At 44.6% G+C, this 22845-nt stretch overlaps 1 protein-coding gene; it reads right to left on the bottom strand.

Annotated features, from left to right (window-relative positions):
- Window positions 1–14521: 14521 nt before the first annotated feature.
- GSTUM_00012195001 (uncharacterized protein) lies at window positions 14522–15695 on the bottom strand (the record flags this gene model as incomplete). XM_002842402.2 has 2 exons in its annotated part: window positions 14522–14921; window positions 15030–15695. The coding sequence occupies 2 exons, from the start codon at window positions 15693–15695 to the stop codon at window positions 14799–14801; spliced, it is 789 nt and encodes a 262-aa protein (XP_002842448.1). The 3' UTR covers window positions 14522–14798.
- Between the last annotated feature and the right edge of the window lie 7150 nt (window positions 15696–22845).

The following is a 22845-nucleotide window of genomic DNA, read 5'->3' as shown; positions in this document are numbered from 1 at the left end:
TAACTGATCATTTTATCAATGGCGAAGACAATTGGAGCCAACTCAGTTCGACTTAAGAACTAGGCCATAAGTGTAAAGACTCTGCTAATCGGGATATTACTATTGGGGACAGTACATTTCCTAAGAAGAAATATTGTAATTACCGAAGAGGGTGTGATGGTTTTCAGAGTCCACAGGTGTTCACACCTTGGAAGAAAACTCGACATTGTGAATTACGATTGAAGAAGTACATAGTTGTATGATAAATAGATGTAGTCTGCGAACACTCAGACACGGAATATAAATATCGAAGTGTCTCCCAAGCTTTAGACATCATCAAGCAACGGAGAAGAGACCTTAATAATATAATATTGTTTTTACGATTCTACTCTACTTTACCTATTCTACTTTGCTACAAGTAGTCATAAACGAAACGAGCAAAGTCTGAGCCTTCCTAGACAATCTTCATCTATAGAAATGAATCTCGATTGGCCTAGACAACTTTGAAGTCTATCAAGTTGTCTCCGCCTAACAGAAGAGTACCCAATTTTAGGAGTTATAATCAGAGAGATACATAGTTGTATAATAGATAGATATAGTCTGTGAATACTCAGACACAGAATATAAATATTGAAGTACTTTCTAAGCTTCTAGACATCATCAAGCAATGGAGAAGAGGCCTTAACAATATACTATTATTATTCTGATTCTATCCTACTTTACCTATTCTACTTCACTCTTAGTAGTTATAAATGAAATGAGTGAAATCTGAGCCTTCCTAGACAATCTCTATCTACAGAAACGAATCTTGGTTGACCTAGACAACTCTGAAGTCTATCAGGTTGTCTCTGCCTAACATAAACCCCCTCTCTCCCCTGCTCAATCTCTACTGTCCCTCCACCTGCCTTTCTGTGTTTATAGCACGGATGTGCTTTTGGTGAGAGAGAGGATGGAAACTTGATGTATTTGCTAGTTACGAACATTACTACCTAAGTGAATATATAACTGCCAAGCCATGACACCACTGCTCTCTCTAACCCTAATGTCTGTGAGGCTAACCCTAGTACTACATGCTAACATGTGTGATTTAAGTCCCTAGATTTAGAAAGATTGCGCTCAGTTTGTGTTTTTATTTTCTAAGTTAGTTTGATTAATTTCCTAAATTTTTGCTATGAGCACTTTGTGATATGAGTTGTTTGGAATAGTTGGAGGTACTAGTTTGGTTTCCTTTGTTAAATTTTGTTTCAGGATTGAGGTTTTGTTTATGCCATAGCTAGTACTGCATGCAAGTTCTTGTAGTTTAACAATGAATACATGATAATAAACAAAAAAAAAAAATCCTCCTGAGAAGACATACTCGGTCGCTCCTATTTCTATATCACATAGTTTAATAACACTCTGTCTGCTATTGTGAGCCTTCCCTTCTGCCCGCTGCCCCCTTGATGGTTCCTGCCTAAGTGCATAGTTAACTCTTCTATCCTCTCTTACCTTTGCCTTACTTGCCTCTTATCTGCTAGATGGGGGAGTTATCTTGACTTGCCCAGTAGTTCTGTCTTGCGATAAGAGCTCACTTTGCTTTAGCATAGTCAGCTTCCTTCATCTTTCCACTTGGATATGTGTTAGGTCATGGGTCTGTGTTATCTACCAGGAGTAGACTTTGTGTTAGGTTCCAGGATATTGTTACTGTCCTCAGTTAAAAATGCCTACCTTCTGGGTGTTTGCATTGGTCGCTCTCCTCCTTTTGCTCTTTCTTCTCTCCTGTTGCCTGTAGGATCCCTTCTACTTAGTGACATCATTTCTTGTAGAACAAAGAACTACAAGAGAGATATAGTAATATAGTTACAGGCTTTGAGTTTTCACAGTTGGGTCACTTCTCTCTGGCGCAAGGCCCTCTTTCCTCCTTTTTCCACTTCAGTCATATTAGCTGGTACACTATTACAGCATCCTCTTTTGCTTCCTCGGTAGTCCTATTGGCTCTCCCTAATAGACAGCTTAGGGCTCTCCTCTTATCAAGACTACCTACTTATGGTGAGTACTCTTTCCTTACAGTTTCTCCTGCTTGCACTTTGGGGCTATATACTTATTGTATACATTTGTACCACCTATCGGATATTGCTGATTCATTATTGTGACTTTATAGACAATGCTAATTTTATGGCACTTGCTGTCATATCTGGCTGTTGTAGGTAAGTAGTTAACATTAATCGTCAGTTTAAGGTTTTCATGGTTTAGATTTTCTTCTGTTCAGTTTGAGGTGTACTGGTGGGGTGTGAGATTTCTTTGCTTTGAAGAATGAGTTTTTAGACTTTTTGTCTTTTCTGTTATTGATAGTTATAAGGTAGACTGACCGGACAGCTTTTTACACTGAGAGCTGATTGGATATTAGTGGCTTTAGATAAGGCTTCTCTACTTTCAAGTTATGGGATCTGAGGATTGGGTACCCGACTTCTGGTGTTAGCCTTTTTAGTTTCAGGGATTTTCTTTTAACTGCAGAGATGAAGGTGATGTGGAGGTTTGAAGTCTGTATAGCTAGAGCCGAGGTGACCTGTATACCTTACTTTATATAAAAACATTGAAATAAAAATTAATAGAAAATAAAAAAAAATAAAAAATAAAAAATAAAAACCTCTTGAGAAGACTCCACGTACAACCACTTAATCTTCTTCCTGTACTGCAAGTTGAACCTATATTCTTATCTGCACACAAACATCTCCTGTGAACCTATATGAGAAAGAGATTTCTCTTAGTAGATAAATGAGACAAGGGTAATATATTGATAGATGTTATCAGAAAGGATTATGTAGATGAGAGGTCTTAGAGCTATTGAGATATCAACAAAGAAGAAGGTGAGGTTATCTGTTACAGAACCATCATATGAAGAGTAGGATTGTTACAACTAGACTAACTTCTGAAATTCTAACTTCTTGCATAAAATATTATAATAGTGGTAGATATTTGCTAGTACATTATCCTCTATTATCATAATACTCAGTTAAGCTGCCAGAATAGTAAGAGCAAATGGGTAGAGAAAGGGAATACAAATACATTTACAATATATAAATCCATCAATTTCTTCTTTTCTACCCTTTTGTCTTTTAACACAAGTAGAGGTTGAGGATTTATAATTCTGGGAGGTGTGAGATTAAATCTTTTAAGCTCTGCCTTTTTCTTTGAATACTTTATATGGAGTTGAGCAACTAGTTCTTGGTATTAGGAATACCGGGATCTGATACCTAGGAGTTACTCTAAGTAGGGTAACCTCACCCGCAATTAGTATTTCTGGTTTCCAACACTTTCCTCCGGCCCCCTTATGGGGCCTTCCGTCATCATACATATCAATCTCAGTTGCGTCCTGTAACTATAATACCACAGAGTTAAAGGTGTCAGAATAACACCGTATACATCGCCACTGTCTGTCTGACCGGATCCTGCTCACAGGTTATATGAGAGGAGACCTTCAGCTAGGTCTGAAAAGTGGTACAGAGTAAATCTGTTAACTACTCAAAAGGTTACTAGGCTTTAAAATTGTGATATCTTTGGCATAGACTGTAAGTAACACAACATTTTCGTATGAAGAGATGGTATCAAATGGTAAAGGATCTCTGTAAGAGACCAATACATTCACATCCACTCTTAAATATCCAGAAAAGCCTATAACCTTGAGGGACATTACTATAGAAGCCATTGGACTTCATGGAGTGTTGCAACTAGGTTTCAGAATACGTTGTAGTTACGAGGATAACTTCCAAATACTACAACAGTGATTGAAACCCTGTTACCTAGAGTAACCAAGGGTTGCCAACTGAGGGAATATTTATCAATCCAGGGGAATAGCTTTCTGCAAATTAGTAGGAAGTTCTCCAGAAGATATCTATCTATTGGGTAAGGAGTTATGAAGGTTTAAAGTCAGGTGACCAGAAAAAAGGTTGTGATTACAACTACCTTCGCAGATACAACCTGCAGATGAAACTGATCATTTCATCAATGATGGAGACAATTGAAGCCAACTCAGTTTGACTTGAGAACTAGTTCACAAGTCTAAAGACTCTAATGATCGAATAACTACTACTGAGAACAGTATAGTTCTGTGTTAGGTATATTGTAATTGCCAAAAGAGGATGTAGTGATTTTCAGGGTCTCCAGGTATTCGCACCTTTCAAGAATACCCGACGTTGCAAGTTATAATCGGAGAGGTCCATAGTTGTATGATAAATAGATTTAGTCTATGAATACTCAGATATGGAATATAAATATCGAAGTGTCTCCCAAGCTTTAGACATCATCAAGCAATGGAGAAGAGACCTTAACAATATAATATTGTTTTATATTTCAATTTTACTATACCAAATTTACTTCAATCTTAGTAGTCATAAACGAAATGAGTGAACTCGAGCCTTCTTAGACAATCTCCATCTACAAAAACGAATCTTGATTGGCCCAGACAATTCTGAAGACTATCAGGTTGTTTCCGCCTAATAGAAAATCATTGAGTACCTGAATGTGAGGTTGCCAAGGGATTTGTATGAAGGGCTTAGGTGGAAGAAGGATTTATATGGCAATATTTCTCTATTACAAGGTTCCAGGTAAGCTTTGTCTAAAGAATGCTATGGTTAGCCCATACCGTAGCTCAAGTATTGCTAGTAGAACAATATGTTCTATTAGTAGTAGTTTTTTAGATGTTGAGAAATGAATAGAGCTATTTTAATACCAACCTAAAGGCCATAGTATACTCTGAATGTAGGTTTGAGGATAGTTGAGAGAGGAGAGCTGGGTTGCTGTAGGGAAAAGTGGTGGTGGAGTATATAAATAGGGTTAAGCGAGAAGAAAGAAATTAATAACTGTAGTATTGAGTAACCAGAAGAAGAGTGGAAGCCAGTTACAGCATACACAAAGCTGTATATAGTAGTAACTTCTTCTCTAATCTGCTATATCCACTCCCTCTATATAGTTATTGTAATTAACTGAAAAAAGTAGTATTCTCATCTCTTTGATAGGCTGATCACTCTATCCAGCCAGTACCAAGTCTTAGTTGTCAGGTGTAATTTGTGGTCATCTGCAGGAGCGAATTACAAAATTGTGATCTTCTACAGTACCCTTATGATATGTAGTTAGTAATCTAACTATATTTTTATGTTGCCAAAAAATTGCCAAAACATTATTTAATACTATACTTGTAACATGTTTGCAAGGTGCTAATCACGTTATCGGTAAGGAATACGATAGTTGGCAGGTGGCCTGCTCTTCCAGAGAGGAGGCGAGAGCTGAGAACTAAAGGAGGCTTCGAGGGTGTACTGGGGAACAAAGAAGTAACCGTTCAACCAAGTATATTGAAATACTGTCTGTCGAAGTCTGCCTTTTCTATCGTAGAAACAAGCGGTCTTTAAATACACAAATCTGTTCATGTCTAGCATGAACGAAACTAATCAAAGGTATCAATCGATACCATTTGGTAAAACTCCTTAAGTATCAAAGCGATACTTAAAACAAAACATAAAACAAAACCAAGTATCAAACGATACTTAAAACAAACCAAGTATCAAAGTGATACTTAAAACGAAACATAAAACAAAACCAATAACCAAGTACCCGTACCGGTTACATTCCCCAAAACAAAACAACTGTTTAAACAAACAAAACCTAAGAATCATCAAAAAAATCAGCTAAAGAATCAAAAGCTTCAAACTCCGCCATCTCTTGTTCATTATAAGTGTCACACCAGGGACAAGTTGAAATCCTAAGAAAACACTTAGACTCGAAGAAATCTAAATCACAGTAGTCACGAATACCAGATTCGTGCTGTACATCAACCCAAGCATGATCGCAATCAGGACAGTAATCAATCCAGAGGATTTCGAAGTAGTCTTCAAGTTAGATAACATCGCGGTTCAACAACAGTCCAACAATCTGTTGTCGCTGCCTCACATTAAGCTCCACATAGTTTGACATCGTTATGGTATTCGGATAGTGATTGGTGACTAGATAAAGTTGTCGAGAGCCTGCTCCATAGCTTGATTCTCCTCATCGCTGCTTTCGAACTCCAACTCAAAGTATGGTGCCCAAAATCCATCTCTAGCTTCAAGTTCTGCGTGTCATCGCTCAGTTTCTGGCATTGTAGGTGTCCAACGCATGGTGATATAATTGATTGTTGGGGGGAGGGATTCGTTTGGCATGTTGTCCTTCCACCATCCGTTCACAATATCCATAGCACGCTCAAGTCCTTCCAGTGGTTCCCAACTATTTTCGCTCGTCGGATATCCTTTCCATTTGACTAGGAACTGATCATTTCCATGTCAAAGGTGGTGGTCTCTGATTTCTTCAACTTCCCATTTATCCTTCTTATCGATGATGATAGGTACAGGCCGAGAGTGGGTCCTTCCAGGAAACTTGGAGTCGTTATTTGGATGGAATCACTTGACAGCTGAGGCGTGAAAGACTGCGGTATTGCGGCGGTACATGCGTCCATCCATCTGGACAGTGTAGTTCTCTGTATGCTCGTCAAAGGATATGACTTTGAAGGGTCCGCACCATCGGGGTTGCAGTTTCTTGCTGCGTTCGACATTGGTAATGAACATGTTACCGTGAACCATGAGCATGTCTTCTGGTGAGATGGGGACATGTTTGCGTCGTCGTTTCTGGGCAGTAGTAGTGCTTCAGAATCGGGCAGCCTTAACAGCTTGGAAGGCATCGTTCCGAATTGCTTGATGGCGATTTAGATGGTCATCAGAGGCAGGGACTGAGGAGTTCTTAAATAGTGTTGTAGGTAGGAGGGGGTATTGACGGCCAAAGACCGCCTTGTATGGTGACATCCCCAAGGTATCTGAAAATCCGGCGTTGATATATGCAGCGAGCTCAACAAGGGCTGGTTCCAAATTGGTTTGTCGTTCATTGATCATATTCCTAATTCCGGTCTTAACCTCGTGGATTTTTCGTTCTGCTTGGCCATTAGTCTCATGGTGTCCTGGGGCAGCCATAATGTGGTTTATTCAGAGAGAGGTCAAGGTTTGCTTCCAGAATCTGGCGGTAAAGCGGGGATCAGCATCACTGACAATAGATAAGGGGTACCCGTGGGGGGTAAACAAGTATCGTTGTAGGTTATTCCAGGTGTCTTTGGAGGAGTCGGTAACCTTCATTGGTATTAACCAGGTGTATCCAGAGAATCGGTCCACAGCTACCAAGATGGTGTCATATCCAGCGGATTTATTGAATGGTCCTGCAAAATCGATGGCATATGATTCGAATATTTCACATGGTAGTTGGAGGGTCTGTGCCTTTCCTTCAGGTAGCTGTTTTTTTCGCTCTTTGTTTGCCTGGCAGAGTTCACATTGTTTGACGAAATCGCGGAAATCCTTGCGCATCTCAGGCCAGTAAACATATTCTGATGCATATTGAAGGTTGCGGTCCGCACTGTGGTGTCCTTTATTGTGAATCTCGGATATGACATATTCCCTAATAGTCATTCCATTGAATATATGGCCCTTTGGTATGTATAGGCAATGTTCACCATAACGGGTGCTGGTATAGACCATTCCGTTTGATATGTTGTAGGGGGCGAGGTCTCCATGCCTGGAGCTATCCATGGCTTTGAAGTAAATCGGGTCATGGCGATATCCTGCTATCATTTGGCTTCGGAAAGAGGAGGTTAATTCTTCCATGGTCAATCTAACATCTCGTTCATCCTCGATTAGGGATCCTCTTGTTGGTTCGATAAAGGTTTCTTCTTCCTCAAAGGTTTCGTAGAGTTGACGCCGATGCTCGGGAATAGTAGGAGGTATGACCGAGACAATGGTTTCATTGTTGTATGCTCGTAAGAGTCCACCATATCGTGGTCGTGAATCGATTATGGGAGGAGAGGATGGCGGGGCTGACTGTGGGGGTTGTAAATAGGATATTGCATCCACGGAGGCTGCTGCTTGTTCGAGTTCTTCAAGACCTTGGTGTCGTGTTGAAACAGGATTAAAGGTATGAGGAGGTTGGGTCGATCTACCATCGTCGATCATCTCTTCTGCCCCTTCTACGCTGTCGAAGCTGGTGTCTTTGGAATCATCAGCAGGCATATAGTACAGTCGCTGGTATCTGTTGCTGAACTTGATCTCAGTCTGGTGAAAAGGGCAGGTGTCGTGATAACAGTGCGACCAGTGGAGTCTGCTTGGTTCAAATTCGTGAGGAGGTGTGCTGCGGAGCGTGCAATTGTCTTTCCATTCCTCATCAATGTCCTTTCCTTGTTCCGTTCCGGCAGTACTGTACATGGTGTAAGAGAAAGGATTGGAGGGAGTGGCAGAGCTGGCGGCAGCCATCGATGGTTCTTGTTCATAGGAGGTGTCGTCAGGGCTGTCCTCGCTTTGTCTTGTGTGGTCGTGAACGGAAGGGGGGTCTGTGATGTCTTGATTCTCATATAGGCGGGAGAGAGCATCAGCTAAATAGTTCGTTCTTCCAGGGGTATCGATGATTTTTGCATCGTATTTGCTGATTTCACCTATCCATCTTGTTCTTCTCCTTCCGGGTATCTTTTCTGTTTTAAGATTGGTGAGGGGTTGGTGGTCGGTAACAATAGTGAAGGTATTGCCCATCAGGATGTGATTGAAAGCGGCGAGAGCATCAATCACCGCAAGGGCTTCCTTGTCTGTTGTTCCATAGTTCATCTGTAAGTTAGTGAACTTCCTGCTGTGTAATGCCGCCGGTCTTGCTGTTTCATGGGAGGCTCCTTGCCCAACCCATGCTCCAACTCCAACATCCGATGCATCAGTAATCAGCCATATCGGTTCTGGTTCACTATAGTCGATAGGTTGAATAACGTTGGCGTTTTTAATCAATTCCTTGATGTTGGTAAAGGCTTGGTCATAAGTGTGGGTCCAGACAAATTCTGCATTGCCGGTAAGGTCTGTGAGCGGCGCTGTCACAGTGGCGTGGTGTGGAAGGAACTGGGAAATATAGTTGACTAGTCCTAGGAATCGCATGAGTTCCTTTTGATTCCGGGGTGTTGACCATTCCGTTAAACAGGCTATTTTTCCAGGGGCTGCGTGTATTCCTTCATCATCTATGACATGTCCTAGGATATCGAGTTTATCGGCAAACAGAATTGATTTGTTTCTGCTAGCGTAGAATTTAGCTTCCCGTAATTTGGTACAAACCAATCCTATATGGTAGGCATGTTCTATTTCGGTGTTCGAGAAGATGAGAATATCATCAATGTAGACCCAAACAAAATGGTGGAGGTATTCGCTCAGGAGGTTTTCCATAATTCGCATAAAGGTGGCGGGTGCATTCATATCACCTTGTAACATAACTCGGCTAATGAAACTTCCGAAGGGTGTTTTGAAACTGTTGTAGCGTTCGCTTTCTGGATCTAACCTTGTTTGGAAGTAGGCATCGCTTAGGTCAATCTTACTTCGGAATCTAGCCTGTCCAACTGCATTTAGGATCTGGGTTTGGTTTGGGATAGCCGAGCTGTCCATAACCGCGTTTTCGTTCCGTAGCTTGAGATCAACCAAGGGGCGGATTCTTTTGCCATCTGCTTTGGGTTGAACAAACATAGGAGCGGCACCTGGGGCTTCTGCCCGGTAGATGACTCCTCTTCTTTGTTGTTGGTTGATCCAATCACAAAGTGGGCCTTTGTATGCATCAGGAATAGAGTAGGTGGGTTGGTTTTTTAGATTCGAGGGGTCTCGGAGGCGGATGTGGTGATTCACCTCTCTCATAGGTGGTAGTTCTTCGGGTATTTGATCAGGGAAAACATCAGAGTACTCATCCAATAGTCGTAGGGCAGTTGCTTCACAGACTGCGGCTCGCTATTCTCCGCTTGTTGGCTTGCATGAGACTCTGACCTTCTGATCTGGGAAATCGATTGTTGATTCCCCACATCTGATTATAGCTTTATGGCGGTTCAGTAATGGCATGCCTATAAGGGCATCGTATTTGGCTAGGTTTCCAACCAGCATTTCCTGGGAGGGTAAGACTGCAGAACCAAGTCGAATGGTCGCACTACAGGTTTTATGGCTTGTGGATCGTGATCCTTTTACTGCCATATTGACTGGTATGGGTTGGTTAAGGTCTTGAGTTGGGAGTCCATGGACAGAGACAAAGGCATTACTGATCATATCTCTTCCGATTGCTCCAGTGTCGAATAGGATTTGAGCCCTTTTGCCATTGATCAGGATAGTACCTTCTAAAGCGGTGTGTGCTTTGAATGTAGCCAGAGGTCAAACACTGTTGCATTCCACATCGATATATCCGATATTGATCTCTTCAAATTCACTGGATTGGGCGTTATCGCTTTCAACATTGTTGGCCGACGCCTCTTGCTTAATTCCCTTTCTTTTTCCTTTCTTCATTGGACAGTTCTTTGCCATGTGTCCTGTTTTTCCACATTCAAAACATTCGCCTTTTTGCCGTCTCGATTCTTTGGAGGATTTTGTTTTCTTCTTGGAAACCCGTGGGGTATCGTCTTCAGAGTTGCTTGAGGCTTTGTGTCGTGTCTGGCTGTTCCTACTAGAGGATGTCTGTGTTTTGTAGGCCTTGGTTTCATGGAGAATGGCGTCCTTTCGTTCTGCTCTTGCAATTATTACTGCAATATCATCGCCATCTTCCTCGAGTGGTTCTACTTCTCGCCGGAGGGTAGGGTGCATGGTGTCGTAGAATCGTCGCTTCAGGATGTATTTGGAGATACTTCCTCTCTCCATCCGGTCCTTATACATTATTAGGTCCGTAGCCACGTCGGTGATTCGCTTGACATGCGTTCCGTTAACTTGCTGGAGCTGGTTGAATTTGTTGTATAGGAGGTCATTGGTTATAGAGGATTGGAATCGTCCTTTCAGGTAATCGAGAACTGTAGATCCTCTCAATCTTACATTCCCGCCGAAATCCATATAGCATTGATGGTATGCGTCGGTTGCCTTTCCTTCACAGAATGATCCAATGATAAGTCCAGTTGTAGGATCTTCCACATCTTTTCCCTGTAAGAGTAGGAAGTGTGAGAGTTCTGTTGCCCATTGTTCAAAGGCTTCAGGTTTGAGGTCTTTTCCTTCTCCTGTGAATTTCGCTGGGAGGTGGAGTTTAAACTTAGGGGGTTCAAATGCTGCGGGTACCTCCTCTTCTTCAGGCCTTGCCTGAGATTTCCCTCCTCCAGAAGGCCCTCCTCCTGTACTAGCCATATCTGATTCGCTACTAGATTCGGGGTCGTTTGGAGGTTCAAAGGAAGGCTTCTTTGTCGGGGTAGAAGGGAATTCTCCTGGAGGTTGTGTATCTTCCATGTTTGCAGGATCGCCCGGCTCTTTAGCAGAGCGCTGGGGTTGTTTCTTTCTTGTAAGGTCTTGCCGTGGGATTTGCTTCCCACTCCTGGTCGTCAAAGACTCTATCTTGGGTTTGAGATGAAGCCGAATGTGCTGTGATTCTGCCGCTTCTCTCCGCTAGCGTTCTGAGGTGGATATCGATAGGTTGATCAGGTCTAAATCCAGGGACAGGTTCTTAACCACTTGCTGAGGTTAAAAAAATGTAACGTGTTCGCAAGGTGCTAATCACGTTATCGGTAAGGAATACGATAGTTGGCAGGTGGCCTGCTCTTCCAGAGAGGAGGCGAGAGCTGAGAACTAAAGGAGGCTTCGAGGGTGTACTGGAGAACAAAGAAGTAACCGTTCAACCAAGTATATTGAAATACTGTCTGTCGAAGTCTGCCTTTTCTATCGTAGAAACAGGCGGTCTTTAAATACACAAATCTGTTCATTTCTAGCATGAACGAAACTAATCAAAGGTATCAATCGATACCATTTAGTAAAACTCCTTAAGTATCAAAGCGATACTTAAAACAAAACATAAAACAAAACCAAGTATCAAACGATACTTAAAACAAACCAAGTATCAAAGCGATACTTAAAACAAAACATAAAACAAAACCAATAACCAAGTATCAAAGCGATACTTAAAACAAAACATAAAACAAAACCAATAACCAAGTACCCGTACCGGTTACAATACTAGAGAGAGTATTCCATAGTAGATAAGAGACATGCTTGTTGGATTTAAAAGTGCAGGAATATTTTGAGGAATTTTGTAACCGGTATGGGTACTCGGTTATTGGTTTTGTTTTATGTTTTGTTTTAAGTATCGCTTTGATACTTAGTTTATTTAAGTATCGTTTTGATACTTGGTTTGTTTTAAGTATCGTTTGATACTAGGTTTTGTTTTATGTTTTGTTTTAAGTATCACTTTGATACTTAGTTTGTTTAAGTATCGTTTTGATACTTGGTTTGTTTTAAGTATCGTTTGATGCTTGGTTTTGTTTTATGTTTTGTCTTAAGTATCGCTTTGATACTTAAGGAGTTTTACCAAAGAGTATCAATTGATACCTTGATTAGTTTCGTTCATGCTAGACATGAACAGATTTGTGTATTTAAAGACCGCTTGTTTCTACGATAGAAAAGGCAGACTTCGACAGACAGTATTTCAATATACTTGGTTGAACGGTTACTTCTTTGTTCCTCAGTACACCCTCGAAGCCTCCTTTAGTTCTCAGCTCTCGCCTCCTCTCTGGAAGAACAGGCCACCTGCCAACTATCGTATCTTTACCGATAACATGATTAGCACCTTGCGAACACGTTACAAATTTGGCCTATTTGTACCACAAGCTGAAATAAAATATACATAAAGTACTTTAAAAAGAGGTATATTTGAAAAATAATTGTCATAGTAGATGATAAAACGATGTGTAGTATAGGGCAGAAACATCATCAATTGAAAAACAGCATAAGAAGTAGGAGAAAGGATCTGTTTACTTAGCCCTTGATATCAAGAGTCTTTTAAATCAGAAAATTTATCAAATCTTGAGGTAAACATAAAGGCATAGGTATAACCTCTCTCACATAGAGCTAACATCTTGAAGCCTTGAGGAATAGGTTTTGCTTGCATCATAATTGTATGAACAGAGCATCTTGTAAATCTTACCATTATCTCATCAATGCCACACTACTCCCTAGTACTAGATTGGCCTGAAACTGCTCTTCCAGGTTCTTGGCCAGTGGTTGTAGCTTTTCTGTCTAATGGCATTGGGAATGGGGCTGGGAGGAAACTGGAGCCACATGAAAATACTATTTTAACTACTCAAATCGGAACCTTGACATATATCGTGTAATATTATGAACAGGAAACTTATGGCTTCCTTCCCAATATAGCCCAATTCTCGCTTTATATACTCTCATGTAAATCAATAAACTAATAAAAATTATTATCTCTCCACTAGTAGTTCTCTACCCTCTGCGTTCTGTCTGGCCTGCATTCTTATACTCTGCATATGCATTTGTGTTCTCAACTAGTGTGTCGAACTCAGCGTCAGGAAAGTACAATTGGAAGAAGGACCCCAGAGTTAATTGGATTATCCTCACATCTCCCCTATTGGTACCAGTGATAGTATTATGGGATGTAAACTCTGGAGGCAGAGTAAGGTATTGTGCATACATTTCGGTGAAAGATGAATCAGCAGAGAGAATGGTAGTAGAGGAGGTAATTCTCGGTCAAGAGCCTAGACCGATTCTCAGTTATTGCAACTTCCTTCTTGCCCATCGTCCTCTACTTCCTCCTCTTCCTCCTCATTTCTATACGCATATTCTTCTAATTCCACCGCATCTTCAGAATCATCAAGATTCATAGAAGCTGCATGTAGTAGGGCAGGATTTAATTCATCCAAAATTGCAAGTGCTGGGTGTTCGATATAGGATGCCATTCTTGCATCAGAGTTTCTAAACATCATTAACAAACCTTCTAGATCCTTACTTTTAAGAGTTCTTCACTTACCATATTATTGAACAGCCAAAATCCTTTCTATCATGCTGTATTCCCTTGTCGCTACCGTTGCAACTCTGCTGTCACATCCCATTTTTCACCCCTGACGTCAAGCTACCAGTAACTATTCTAATTAGGGCTAACATCTTATTCACCCATGTTTAGTGCGACACTAACATCTTTCCGTGAATACGAACGAAGGGATCGCCAATGACCCGTCGTCAGCTTTCCGAAATCCCCTCGGTGTTAATTAGTCTACGGGTACTGTAGCTCCGCTCATGCCGGTGTCCCGTAGCAAGCAGGAAAAAACAATTCACCCAACAACGCGAAACAAAACCCACACCAAGCTTCACTCCGTTTAACCGTAAACTAGTATCATATAAACAACTTCCTCCTCGTAATTAACCGGCAAGTAAGGTAAGTTATCACGTCACCCACACAACATTTAGCCACGAGCCGACAACCCCCCGGAACAGGCACAACCAACCGAACCCGTCCCGTTTTCCAGCGGAAACCTCCGACCTGTACTCGTAGGGCTGGTTTCACCCGGTGGAAATGGTTATGGTTTTCGCCGAATCCGTTTTCCCCTTTTCGGAGAGAAACTCGGTTTTGTGAATGGCTGACCTTGTGACTGTTTCGGGGGAGGCCGAGTATGTGTGTGGCTTTTTGTGCTACTATACCTCTTTATGGTTGTACGATGGGTGGAATAACTTACTCGAGTAGCTTTGTGGGCTGGGTTTGTTGTGGGGGATTTGTTGGTGTTTTCTTCACGAGTAAAAGAAAAAATCAATTGCTATGGTATGATGATATGATACATGAAGGTTTTTATCAACTAGAATTTGGTATCGTACCCCCCCCCCCTTCTTTCTTCTCTCCAGAACCTGTCTGCCTGACCCCCGCCTAGAATGGAATGGAATAAAATGAGTTACTAGTAGTACAGGATAAATGAAAAATGAAAAATGAAGAAAAAAAAAGTTCACCTAAACTCCCGGAAATTCGAAATTCGTGTCATGCTTTCTTCCGCAATTAGCTTTCATTTTTTTTTGTTGGTTCTATATTTTCTTCTCCCGTTCCGTGAATGTCATGAATAGGTCAGAGATGAACATTTGGATAATGTTCCTTTCCTTCAATGGGGTTTTTGGATCCTTGAGTTCTACATTGAAGCGTCTTAATATCTGTAGGACGAGAGACATGTTAGGTTGGTATCTCTGGCCTCTGGATGGAGGGAATGGTGACACGACATATTGCCACCGGCGATTGATTGATAAACGGGAAAAGCTTACCTCGACAACCGTCTTATTGATCTTTTGTGAGGCCAGGTGTTGTCCCATGCACGCCGTGCTCCCGTATCCGAACACGGAGAGGTACTTGGACATGGCATGGTACCTATCCCCGCCGATAGGCAACCACCTCTCGGGCTTGAACTCTTCCGCGTCCTCTCCGAACACGAGTTTATCCCTCTGCGACACGTAAGTGTTAATGCTCAACCACACCCCGCCCGGCACCACCACTCCCGGCAGCACCTCCAGCCCTCCCACCTCACCACCACAACCACCTTCCGGCGCAACCCTGCTGAACTGGCCCTGGAAAGCGGGATTCAACCTCATTGTCTCCTTCACCACCGCCAAGAGGTATGGCAGCCGCAACGTCTGTGCGTACGTCACCACGCCCTCCGCGGAGCTCTGCTCCAGCTCGCCCACCGCGCGCAGCTCCTGCAGGAGCTTCTCGCGCACATCGCCGTGTCGGCAGATGCGGTCGAGGATGGCGCTAATCTCGTAGGCCGTCGGGTCGGAGCCCGCGGTAGTGAAGGCGAGCATCTCGCCCACTAGCTCCTTCTTGCTCAGGGGCGTGTTGTCGTCGTTTCGGCATTGGAGGAGGTCGTGTGACATGTTGCGTTTGCCTGTTGTGTTGCCGTTCTCTAGCAGGTTTGTTGCGAGAGCTTCAGTCATCTGGTAGCGGTGGGTTGTTAGCTAAGTCATGGGATGAAGCGGGGAGGAATGAATGGGAAAGAGTAGAAGGGGAAAGGCGAAGAGAAGAGAGATGGAAGATATAATTTACCCCAATCATATGCCCGTACCCGTGCTTATCCTTAGGCGAAGGCGCCAGATACGGACTTAGCCATTTGGATTTTATAACGTAATTTAGACCAGTAAGGTACCCCATGGTAGCGATCCACACTACGGACTCCTGTTGTTGCATAACCAACAAATGGTCAGTTTCCCATATTTGCTTCTTTTGCCTGTCTTTCTCTCTACCAAGGAAACAACGGCTAGACTACTCTAGTAGTATGCATCATTGCAGCAGACCAGCCTGCCAGAGCTTGGGGCACATTTCCACCCACCCTCACCGTTTTTTTCTTCGGCAGGCAGACTTGACTTACATGTAGGGCTTTGCGGTAACCATTGACATCCGTCCCATTAATGAGGAAGCCCATTCGATTACCGTAGGCGATTTCACTCACTTAAAGGTGCAACAAGCGTTAGCGCGCTGCTTGCTTTTACCGGCAAAAAGAGAAGAGGAAGTCACGAGCACAACAACATACTGGAGTCCATAGCAAAATAGTGTGTCCAGACAGACACGTCCAAAGTCTTGAGCTCCTTTATCCAGGCCAACAAATCATTAATATTCCTGTCGATAACAGGCTCGTACACCCGTACAGATGTCATCGAGTACTACCAACAACATTCCCAAGAGATCATCAGCCCATCCCATCCCTCATCCACCTCTCCCTCTCATTCGTCGTCGGGGGGATGGGACCAAAAAACGTACCGCTCCAGCAATCCTCTTCTTCAACCGTTTATGCTGTTCAGCCCTCCTGCTGGAGAAAACGCTGTAGTCCTCACCAGTATTGTCCGGGTCCATGACGAGGTACCAGGGCGTCTTGTTCAACTCGTTCTTGGTCCCGTATATGGGCTCCAGGGCGCGGGGGTCGGAGATTGACAGCGAGTTGGGCCCGTCCCGGAATACCGGACCATACTTTTTGTGCAAGGCGTGGTCGTTGAGGGATTGTCTGAATGTGAGGATATTTCCCAGGCGCCAGAAGATGGTCAGGCTTGCGAGGACTTGTTATTATTCTCCCGGTTAGTTGTTGTATATGCAGGTGGGTGGATGGGTTGGTGGGTGGGTGGGGCAAATGCCTACATGGTCCAGGAAACTTCCTCAAAGGATGAAAGTACCTTTGGTACACCACGTACCATACCAGAAACGCTGCGAGAGCATGAAGGGAAGAGGAGTGGTACAGCGGCTTGAGTAGTATGTGCTCAACCCGTGATAGAAGTTCTGTTGCTTGATCCATCGTAGTGAGAGGATATAACAGGGAGAAAAAAAAGGTTCAATAGGTTGTGTGTGTGTATTTCTGTTAAATTTATAGTCCGACCCTCCCTTCCCTCATTCACATGGGGAGTGTAATGATGATGATGGGTAGGTAAGGTAAGGTAAGGTAAGGTAGGTAGGTAGGTAGATTGTATGAGGTACTGAACTAAGGAGTATACGCACGAGAGGGGTCTAAAGCTGGCGAACATTGAATCTATATATTTCTCGCCTTCCTTCCCGTCCAAGGATTTCGTTCAACCCCCAGATCTTCATACACACACACCACCACCACCATACAAGGGGGGGGGGGGAGACATGAATGGAGCAGATCGAATTAGATAGATGCATAGATGGACAAGTGGAAGCGGGTGGAGGAAGGGGAGGGGAATAGGGGGGGGGGTTGAAGCTGAGCCTACAAGAATGAATGTCGCAATGTGGCATAAGGGTGACTGAGTGGAGCATCCAGGAATCAGATCAATGGTTACATACAATAGGAAGAAGACTCCGGTACGGTAGGTAAATACAGTTACCATAAGATAGGATTAGGAAAAAAGGAGAGAGAGAGTCACACAATCGTCCATTCCTCTCATTCTTGTTGGGAATACGGTACAAGTACGGTAAGTTAATAGAACGAATGAATAAATAAATAACATATTATGGTACGAGTACTACTCGAGTACAACGCCACTAAGTCCTCCCTTTCCCTTTCCCTCCCCTGGCTCCACAAAAAAACACAAATTTCAAAAAACCCTGAATGAAATTTCCCCAGTCAGGCACTTACTGTGTGGTTCTAACTCAACTGACATACAGTAGTACTCGTGCCAACTCTTCACGAGTATAGTTAGTGCCCGCCAGCCAGCTGATAGCTAATCAAGTCGAGTCAACGTCGACGAACGAGCAACTAATTATGCGGCGCGAAGTAGAGCAATCAAGCGAGCAAGCAAGCAAGCAGCCCCTGCGTGAGATGCACGATTGATTGGGGTAGGGGGGGGGGACTGGGGGGCTTATGACAATCACTCACTCACGCAGGGAGCGAGAGTCGCATATGATCTCCATGAGTACAAGTACCGTACGAACGCAAGATCACATACAGCACCAAGTACTGTACTGTACCCGTACTGTATCGTACTCATTACCCCCGTTCCAAGGCGAGGGTTATCCGAAAACACGGGTCGTGAATTTGTCTGTGGAGGGGGGTGGGAACACGGATATGGCACGGATTTTTTTTTTGCTGCCATACGTTTCTGTCTGAATCCCTGTTTTTCGGGGTATTTCTTTCCTACTCGTACAGTGTGCTGCTAGCTGCGAGGTATGGTTACCATGCTTCGTATCGTGCCAGCTTGTGTGGGTCATGGCTGTCACGGCCCCGGTATGATACAAGTACTCGTACAGTACCGTACGTGCGGGTATCATGCTTGTGGTGTGTGGAGAGCCAGTCTGTCGAACCTCTCATCAAAGTGGCTGGCTGGGAGGGAATCCAGTTTTCTCTGAGGGGTCGAGAGGGCAACGGGCCAATCAGAGGGTGTTGGATAGTACTGCATCCATCACTAAATCGAGTGAATAACCAACTACCGGTACGATAGCTGGCGTTGCTGATGTGGGTGGCCGAGCCCTTCTTTCTTTTCTGCTATAATTTTTCTTTTTCTTCTCCCTCTTGCTCTTCCCTGTTTTTCCTGCCCCGTTGCACTACGCTGCGGAGTCGCGGGCGCCCAACCCGGTGTCTTACTTTATACGGGACCCGAAGGCCGGCCTGAGGCATGATAATTTAGTCTCCACGCGGAATCTTGATAAGCATAGGGCTTCCGGTAGACGAGGAGGCTTGCTCCACCATTATTATTATTATCTATGGGGAGGGGTTCTTTTGGTCTAACTTACTATGATCACTCAGGTACTCCTGCATTACCTGCATTACTGTACTCGTACCGGTACCGTTCACACTAAGCTCCCTGTCTCCCTTATTCTACTCATAAACTCTACTTGTAACTTAGGCCCGTCCGCCCCCTGAACCTTAAACTACTTGTATCACACTTACATATGCCTCCTTCCCCCCCTCCTTCTGTTTTATCTTTCCCCCATGATCTATAAAGCACGCCAACCTTACCGGAATATACCTTATATTAACCCATTAAAGCCCTCCAAATACAGTACCAGTAACCTTTGCAACCCAGGGAGAGAAAGAAAGGAAGGAAGTAAATAATTTTCCTCCTCAACGCCCCCCCAAGCCCATTATCAAAAATTCCCCCGCGCTCGGACCATTAAAAACCCCAAACACCTGCCAAGATCCAGCCCCTCCTCCAAATAGATAAAAGAGAGAGTAAAAATAGAAAACATCCAACAAAAAAAAAGACTAAGGTGGAGCTCCACCTAGATGTAATTTTGACATATCATACTCGCTCGCCCGCCCGCTTACCGGCTGTGGGCATGGCTATCTACCGTAGAAGGTTCCTCCCCCCCCGGGTGATTCATGCGATCTCACTCGGAGCCTAAGTGGGTGAGAAGCGAACCTTCTTCTGTTCCTGTAACCGCGTGACTAGAGGTCATTGAGCGGGTCAGAGGAGGGAGGGAGGGGAGAGGAAGGCTCCGACAACGCATTGGAGGAATCGCGAGAAGTTTGGCGCGAACGTGGTTCCCAGAAAGGCCACCACTGAACGAGAGGTTGAGGTGGGGGGGTGGGGATCTGCGTCTTGGAATTTCGAGAGTGGGGAATGAATTGGGAAGGTGCAGGGGGGGAGGGTAAAACAGGAAGTGACGACATGATAGCCAAAACAGGAGTTTCGGGAGGGGGGGGGAGTGAGAGTGAGAGTGAGAAAAGAAGGGTATCGGTACCAGTATCTACTAGATGGGCCGAAACCGGGTTCTAAGGTCTTCAATGGCACGACGAAAAGCGGCGAGTGACGACCAGGGGCATTTGGCAGGCGGAAAAGTGAGTCTGTCAAAGTAGGGTAATAGAAACAAAAAAATATTCGTTATCATACCTGATCCCTGTCTGCCACCCCAGGTTTTCGTCATGCCCCCGGTGAAGGCTGTTCTTGCATCGATTCAAGTTTCCCTTCCGTGACGTTCACTATTATCCTGTCATAAACACTCTGCACCACCAGAGTTTAAACGCCGAAGTATTGTTTGTTGATCCCACCCACCCCCACTACCATCTACCATGACTACTCGTGTATAGTACAGACACAGTATGTGCTCGGGTGCCGGCACTCGAGACGCTGGTTGGTCCGATACCACCGAACCCAGCGGGCCGGTCCGGTATTGTTCCCTAGTTCCCCGTGTCCTAGCCCTGCCTAAGCTATCTCTCAAGCTCCCGCATCGCGCCGGTCTACAACTCACTGCGCATTCTACTCGAGTATTCCTGCTAGCGATCTAGAACTTCAAAGCACTTCATCTTTCTCATATTAGTACGGCACTTGGCATCTCTGCTATGGCACCGCGATTCCTCGGCCGGCGACGACCATCCCAAATCCGTGCAAGCGCAAGATGCACGCATCTCGATCTGTAACTGCATCTCTCTGCAGTATGCAGGTATTTTCAGATCGGTGCTTGGTTGGAGTACGGTACTCGAGTAGTCATAGGGGATCACTCGTGGCCAGCAGCCAGCTTGGTCTCGGCAGATCATTTGTTAAGACAGGAGTTTGGATGGCTCGCGTCTAGCGAGTAAGGGGGGAAGGAATAATGGTATTTGTTGTTCGGATTGAGTTCGGGTGACTTGTTCGGAGGGATCATGAGTGGAGAGACGGAGCTGGATCGGCTAACGACATACTCGAGCACGGTACTCCGTGACGTGCTAGACAAATAGAGATTTCCAAGCAAACGATTGGGTGCTTTTTTCCTTTTCCATCCTTTGGGCCCTACTCGAGTACTCTCCCCTTTTTTTTGATTCTTTCTTTTGCGATGAGTAGAGTTGTGGTGCTTGCCTTGCCTTGATCCTCGGGTTTTCCATCATCCTCCTCCTCTGAATAACCGCCTCCAAGAACACCGCTGCTCTGAGCTGCGCCCGCATATATCCCTCGAGCTCGTGATATGATTCTCATGCGGGGTGTATTTTTTTCCCCCTTCTTCCTGAGGTAACACCGCAACTACCCATGCCTAACCTATTCCGGCCAGCTAGCTGATTGGGGGAGGGGGAAAGATACCGGGAGACGTAGGGCAACGCTTTAAGGGCTGGCTTACCGGCACTTGCCGAGGGTATACCGGGATTGTATTTCGTGCGTGCATCTTGAGCTTCAAAACTTTGGCGTCGATCCAATCTTCTCTTCTACAGTTAGCATGTTTAATTGCCCACGTGGTGTCTCCATTTGAGCCTTTTTTCATCCCCTTCGGGTTTCATGTGCAGTCGCACCCCGTTTTCCCGGATCATCAAAACTTCAGGATTTCATTCGGTACAGCGGGGCATAGGGCAACGGAGGAAGAGAGTTCATGATACCTGCAGCGCTGAATAGATTCCCTCTACCGATATTAACAATCTTTATTTTAAGCAGTCTAATTGAGGCTCCCGTGATTCCTTTCTTCCGGCCTGCGCTTTCAAAATCACTCTGCAGTACTCGAGTACTCGTGCTGTACCAACAGAGCATCCTGGGAAACTCCATGCATCAAGGGAAGCAACCCCTACCGCCTCTCTGCGATCATCATGGGATGCAAAATGCGGGAAAACCTGCACCCCCCGATGCTATGCTATCCAACCAGTTTATCGCCCAATTGCTATCCTCATCCCTTTATCCTCTTTTCCCTTTTGGGAATAGCTGTTCCGAACCTGCCGCAGGAATGCTGTTCAGAGTAAATTTGTAAGTCCCACCTCGCTGTCCCGGATCTCGATAGTCCGGATACCTCGCTGTCTCGTATGAAGCCCCGCGAGCCCCGAACCTCTCCCCGCCAAAGCCTCGCCCGTTATCCCGGACCACTCGCCGTGCCGGACGGGTTCCTCAAATTTCGGCCGCCCGGGATAGCGAGGTGCGACTGCACAAGAGCAAGGGGTAAAACGCACCAAAACCCCACAGGACCCCGAACGCCCCCGCCCTCCAGTTCGGCGAATGCTTTTACATGAGAATTGGAAGCTGCCACAGAATTTCAACAGCTCAGCGAGAGATATACTTGTACGGTCGAGTGGGATCCAAAATACCGTGGATAGGTCTGAATGTGCAGGGGCTAGGGATAAGATAATGAATGATCTGGTGCATAACTACTGGTAAGGTTTCAGTAGTGATGATAAACCTGAGAAACATGACATCGACGGGATCTCTATTTCTTCCTGCCTCGATCAAATTTAATGGAAGGCTTGTGTTTCTCCATGAGCTGGTTGCGGCGAACCACTAATTTGTGTAAAATCAGCGTCAACATCCCTGCTCCGTTCAGTACCACCTTTTCATGCACAACCCTTGCAATTTGTTGGCAAAGGACCGGGCGCTGGATTCCAGTGTTGGAAATCATTTCCGCTTTGTGTTGGGTGTTGGTGAGGAGTCGGCTGAGCAGGAGTGCATATCATACGTGAACGAATTGAAGATTTGATCCAACAGGAAGAAGAAGAAGAAGAGGGGGCTTCCGATCGCACGAGAAGATGAGAGCTGAAAAAGTTCCAAAATGGTGGTTTCGTTTCTGCGAAGATGGGTGTGTTTGGGTGACTTCTGAGAGGGATGGGGCATGTTACGAAGCTCAAGCCAATCAATTCAGTCCCGAGTGCGATGGATGGCAGTGGGGCGGTAAGGGCGGGGCAGAGGCTTGGAGCTCGAATGTGTTAAGTTTGCTGGCGTAAAGCGCAACACACTTTCACCGAGCGAACGAGGTAAGGGG

Source organism: Tuber melanosporum (genome assembly GCF_000151645.1).
Source record: "Tuber melanosporum whole genome shotgun sequence assembly, scaffold_98, strain Mel28".
Classification (NCBI taxonomy): Eukaryota; Fungi; Ascomycota; class Pezizomycetes; order Pezizales; family Tuberaceae; genus Tuber; species Tuber melanosporum.
The sequence above is the reverse complement of the archived record's forward strand: the minus strand, read 5'-3'. Positions and strand labels throughout refer to the sequence as shown.